The sequence below is a fragment of the Triticum dicoccoides genome, chromosome 6B (assembly GCF_002162155.2).
Source record: "Triticum dicoccoides isolate Atlit2015 ecotype Zavitan chromosome 6B, WEW_v2.0, whole genome shotgun sequence".
NCBI classification, from domain to species: Eukaryota; Viridiplantae; Streptophyta; class Magnoliopsida; order Poales; family Poaceae; genus Triticum; species Triticum dicoccoides.
Genome location: NC_041391.1, coordinates 88,314,167 through 88,320,171, shown reverse-complemented (window position 1 = coordinate 88,320,171; position 6,005 = coordinate 88,314,167). Strand labels below are relative to the sequence as shown.

Sequence of the window (6,005 nt, the reverse complement as noted above, 5' to 3'; positions counted from 1 at the left end):
GGAAACTTACCTCGGATGCATGACTACCTCTGCACCTAAGAAATGGCTGTCCTGGTTATCTCTAGCTGAATATTGGTACAATTCAACCTACCACACAGCAATAAAAATGTCCCCATTTCAAGCCCTGTATGGTTTCCCTCCTCCACTGATATCAGGACTGGCCATTCCTGGCCCTGAGGATTCTGAGGCCCAAGATTTTCTATCAGCAAAACAGCAAATGTTGCAACAGTTGAAGGCAAACTTGGTACTAGCTCAAAACAGAATGAAGAAATATGCAGACACAAAGAGGGTGGAAAGAACTTTCCAAGTGGGAGAACCAGTCTATCTCAAAATGGCCCCTTATAGATTGGCAGCATTTGGATTCAGAGGAGCACTGAAATTGCAAAACAAGTTTTATGGCCCATTCCTGGTGATTCAAAAGGTGGGAAAATGTGCCTACAAACTGCAACTGCCAAGTTCAGTGCAAATACATCCAGTTTCTCATGTCAGCCAGTTAAAAAAGCATGTGGGGGACAAATCAATACCAGGACCTCATCTACCATTGGTGAATGCGGACGGGACAGTTAAAACAGGGCCAGCTAAAGTACTGCAGGTACGCCAAATTCCCCGCAATAATGCACCAGTTGTCCAGTGGCTTATCAAGTGGATCAACCTGCCTACTGAAGATGCAACGTGGGAAGATGCTGATTTCATTAAGTATACGTTCCCGGACTTCTTCAGCACCACCACACGTGCGTGGCGAAGCAAACAAGCAGCGCCGTGAGGACACGTCGGCTCTCAAGGGAGGAGTAATGTCAGGACTGAACCGGTGTCGATGAGCTTCAGTTAGGTGTAGCATTTCAGGTGATAACGTTTCGGGCGAAATGGACGGCTGAGATGGCTCCTCACAGTTACTGTTCGTCGCTAGCGTAGATCAAGTCTTACCGTTATTCTTTACTGTTCTGTTTCACCCTGTTGCCGGGAGCTATCGCCTATATAACAGTCGGGCTGTGGCTGGCAAACGCATCATGAATTCTGTGATTTGCCTAGATGGCTAAATAAACCAAATACAAATAGAAATATCTGGATCTGGGCGACGTTCTTCCCCAGTTCTCCTTCTCAAATCCCTAGATCGACCCCTAGATACAGGCTGGGTCTTGACAATCCCCTCCCGGTTCTTCTCTGATTTATCGTCCCCGTCTCTCCCTCTCCCCGATCCATGGTGGGATCCTCCGTCGTGTACACGTCCTGCAGGCCTTCGTCGTGTACACGTCCTGCATCCTTCCTCCACCACCCAGCCGACCAGGCCCATCTCGGTGACCAGCCCGGGCTGCTCCCCGACGGCAGTGGTGACGGCAACTCCTCTCATCTGAAAGGATGCGGGGAGAGGTGTGTGGGCGCCGAGATGTTTGCGACGGTTGCGCGGTGGGCGGAGAAGAAAGGGAAGCCCAAGATGGCGCCGATCGAGCTCACGACAACGGCGGAGCAGGCGCAGTCCATCACCCGCACCATCTTCGATGTCGTCAAGGAGCACGGGCCCCTCACCATCTCCGACGTTTGGGAGCACGTCACGGTACTACTGCTGCTGCTGAACTTGTGCGAGATTCATCTCCGCATGCTACCTGTTCGACGGAATGTCTTTCTGGCAACTTGGCTGGACGGACAGTATCTTCTCTGTTCTTGCAACGTCATTTTAAATTCCTTGTCATTTAGAGCGTGCCTTGTGTGTTCATTTTCTTCAGGATGTAGGCCTGAGGGGTTTGACAAGCAAGAGGCAGATGAAGATCATGCTGCGGTGGATGAGGGAGAAGCAGAAGCTCAGGCTCATTTCTGACCATGATGGGCCTCACAAGCAATTCCTCTACACGACATGGTTCACCAACCCCAAGAATGCGCCACAGAGGCCCAAGAGGGAGCTCAACAGGGAGAGCCTAGTGGCGGCGTGGACGAGACGGAGGAAGCGGTGTATGAGGTGGTGCTGCGGCAGGCCGCGAATGGTGGAGCACGTGTAGGGGCGGAGAGCAAGGCGTGGCACACGGCGCCGGTGTTGATGCAGGTAGTGGACATCGTGAGGATCCCGCCGCTGGCGGTCCGCCACGGCATGCCAGGCGGCAGGGTCGAGCGGTACTCCCTGGTGCTGTCCGACGGCCTGCACACAATGGAGATCAAGCTCATCACGCCCCTAAGGCATCTCGTCAGGGACGGCTGTGTCCGCCAGGCCTCCGTCGTGCGCCTCCTCTGGTACTGCATCATCTTTGGGTAAGACTATGAGATCCATTAGACCATTATAATATCCCTCACTTTGCTCGCATATATACAAGTCAATTAGTGGTACGTTCATGGCTAATCAGGCATATAAATATATATTCCTTCTCGTCTTCAGCAGAAAATTGGGTACTTAATTGCATGTATTTGAAATTATAAATGTGCCACTTTAGTGTTAGTAGATATGTCCAACTAAGTTGCACACAATTATTTTTGTGTTCTTATTATTGTTGTAAATTATCAAGCTTCAAACTTTATTGAATGTCGACTGGAATTAATTTTCCATTAGTTGTTCAATGATTCTGCTTGTGTACTGTGTTCTATGTGACAACCTTTACAATTGGAGGAGCACATTTAGTCCTTGTTCCTATCTCCAATGGTGTTGTAGCCGATCATCATGGCGAACCCTTAGTAGAGTTATTATGCCAAATTAATTATTTTTCCTTTGCAGTGCTCTATGTATCTCTTGTCTGTTGTATGTTGGATCTGTAATTTTCTGAATCCAGTACTCTATTATCTTCTAGAACCTCTCCTAGGCCCTTAATTTTCAAGCTGGAAGTTCTAGTTATTGATATTTCACTCCGCAATCTCCCTGTCACTTTGCTGCACACTTACAAATTCTTGATTACTGTTTGGAATTCACTTGTCACCTGTAAATTGTCAAGAAGATTTATGTCTGTTACTAGAGCTATAAACCTGGTTACCTCATAGAACATGCCAAAAGTCAAAGTTATAGATTGCAGAAAAAAGTTTTATGTGCACCTGCTGCTGCTATTTTATTTCTCTTGTTCTTGTGTGTGACAAGATCACTCTAGTAAGTATGATTTCCTGCACATTTTGATTGTTCATCCTTCTCATGTAGGAGTAATAGGTTAACGAAACACACGGCTGCAGGGCACCATGCTATAAGTCGTTCCATCTACTGGACTCCAAGTGATGGCTCTCCATTCAGATGTATTCAGTGGTTTGGCTATTGTGGTCCCATACCTGAATCGTGCGTCCTGTCTACCTGCCTTGTTGTCATCAACATAGTTGGGTTCAAGATTTCACAGACCTGAATTGTCACCAAAAAGCACCTGTCAATTACATGTAGTATCTTAGAAAAATCTTCTTGAAAATTGTTGAGGTTAAGCGTTAGTCTGATGGCGCTGGTTTACCATGTGACTGCAGTTACTGTACACATTTTAATTATTTTGCTAGCCTTTTTCAAAATATTTCTCAAAGTAACTTGATGCAACCTGACCTTCATCATTGCAGGGACCACTGTTATTATTAGTGGACTTGGTGTCGGCATCCTAGTACAGTTTGACAAGGTCCACCTTCCCTTCCACTACCACATGCATACCTCTATGAGCAGAACTCGTCAATCGAATTGATGTTCTGCAACTGCAATCAATCACCAGTAAGCATCATCTAGGTGTTTTGATCCTGTGTGCATGGTCATGTTATTGTTTCAGTTAGTGTGCCACGCGTTGGATAAGCATGTCAAGAGCAGGGTGTACTTCAAGGTATGTGCCAACACTCTTCTACCTGGCACGGCATAGCTTTTTTTGAAGACCTTGGTTGTCTATTTCCCTATCCATGCAATAATATATGTTGAACAGAATGTTAACTGTCAAATATTGCAAACATATATAGCTCAAATACACAAGTGTAAATTTCTTGTATGCACCAAAACGACAAGATAGCATGAACACGTATAGCTAGGGTATGCATTTAGTAGGTGTCTTTCCAATTTGAAGATTCATAATAGACTAAAAGAGATTGATAAATGAAGAAAATACCCTATTAGATCTGCACAAGAATGCGAACTAACATGTTTTCACTTTCTTGGCGTGGTCGCAGAGGTGATCAACGCAGACTACCACGACCCGGTGGGCGTCGTGCTCTTCAACAACTCGGAGGCGGACTTTGACATGAAGCCCGGTGACCGCGTCACACAGATGATTGTCTAGGTGATTGCAATACTGGAGGTCGTCAAGGTGGAGGACCTTGACGTCACCGTCCGAAGGTCGTCGAGACGAAGGACCTCAACGCCACCATCTCGAGGTTGCCGAGGTGGAGGACCTCGACACCACCGTCTCGAGGTTGCCGAGGTGAAGGACCTCGATGGCTTGATAGATACATTTAGAGAAGTAGTCATGTTAGGTTGGTGGTGGAATGCCAGGGAAGGTACCCACCTTTCGGTGACTGTTGTGTGCATCTGATGTATAAATGATATCTCGTGATCTTTTTGAGTTGAGATGTTCAATGTTGTATCCATGAATGCTGCAAGTGCTAAGATGGTTATGTGACCTTCTTTTATTTTGCCTTGGATGTGTCTTGTATTCCATCCATGAATATAGCATGTAAGTTTAAAAAAAATCCAATTACTTAGCAGTAGCATGGGGGAAGAATGGCATGCTACTACTACTTAAAATAGTAGTAGCGTTGGGGAAGAATGGCACGCTGCTAGTACTTAGAATAGTAGTAGCGTGGGGGAAGAGTGGCACGCTACTAGTAGTTAGGAGTAGCTGTAGCGCGGGGCAAAAATCACGCTACTGCTAAAATTTAGCTGTAGCGTCTTAGTAGTAGCACGGTTTCCCGCGCTACTGCTATGAAAAAACCAACGCTACTGGTAGTGTTTTTCCTAGTAGTGTTGGACTGCACAACACGACGATGTTCCGTGTCAAATGGGCTAAGAATGTCGAAAGAGAAAACCGGATTTTCACTACCATGACTATACCCGACGCCAAGAGCGCTACCATGAACGCTATCGCAAAAAACGAGCCATGGATACACGCTAAGCACGTGACACAATGCTTCTTCATAACCGATCCACGCAATCCCAGCCGTGTTGTCGTGAGTAGAGGCAAAAGGAACATCATTGGAATGGATGGAGTCGCCAACAAGGAAGAATATGATCAGTACGACAACCCAATGAGGGAAGATGACGATGATGATGAAGTATACGTCAAAATAAGAATCAATACTACATTACCTTAGAAAAATCATACTCCATGGAAAAGGCAAAGTCACAATGAGGGGCTCAATTATTTTTCGACGAATAAGAAGGAAAACAAGCTGACTCAAAAACGAAAACGCCAACGCTGAGGAAGCGTATGTTATCGGTCAAATGATGTAAATATATATATATATATATATATATATATATATATATATATATATATATATATGTGTTCCTATTTTGTATACACACTTAGCCATTATTATGCATGGGTCCAATGATGTAATATATATGTTCCTATTTTGTATACATATTTAACCGTCAAATGATGCAATATATATCGCCTTCCCTTCGTTCACTGCTCTCGGGAAATAAAAGTGGGAGAAAATAAGTGGGAGAAAATAAAGGAAAAGAAAAAGAAAAACTGGTTATAGTAGTAGCAGTTTACTGAAAAAGAGCTACAGTCAAGCTAGCAGTAGTGATTTCCTTATAAAACTGCTACAGCTAGTTAAGGTAGTAGCAGCGCGTTTGGTCTAAACCGCTACAGCTAGTGAATGTAGTAGCAGCGTGTTTTGTCTAAACGCGCTACTGCTACGTCCACTTAACCCAAAAGTCTCACTCTCCCTGCTTCATCCTGCCTCTTTTCCCCCAAATCCCCACTATCTCTTCCCCGGTCGCACCGCTGCGCCCTGGCGCTCGCCCCCGACCCGGCCCCGGCGCTCGCCCCCAACCCCGGCGCTTGCCCCCGACCCCGGCGCTCGCCCCCGACCTGGCCCTTGCCCCCGACCTGGCCCTCGCCGCCGACCCCAGCGCT

At 46.2% G+C, this 6,005-nt stretch overlaps 1 protein-coding gene across 7 annotated transcripts; it reads left to right on the top strand.

Annotated features, from left to right (window-relative positions):
- The first annotated feature begins 1,002 nt into the window (after positions 1-1,002).
- On the top strand, positions 1,003-4,554 carry LOC119326342. Of its 7 annotated transcripts, none has more exons than XR_005157930.1 (5): positions 1,003-1,552; positions 1,722-2,238; positions 3,502-3,557; positions 3,702-3,752; positions 4,090-4,554. XR_005157930.1 is itself a non-coding variant. In XM_037600013.1 (2 exons), the coding sequence occupies exons 1-2, from the start codon at positions 1,199-1,201 to the stop codon at positions 1,989-1,991; spliced, it is 624 nt and encodes a 207-aa protein (XP_037455910.1). In that variant the 5' UTR covers positions 1,003-1,198; the 3' UTR covers positions 1,992-4,554. The 7 variants fall into 7 exon arrangements, 1 of the variants encoding a protein (XP_037455910.1); XR_005157928.1 differs by having other exon boundaries at positions 1,722-3,238; XR_005157927.1 differs by having other exon boundaries at positions 3,502-3,752.
- Positions 4,555-6,005: the final 1,451 nt, after the last annotated feature.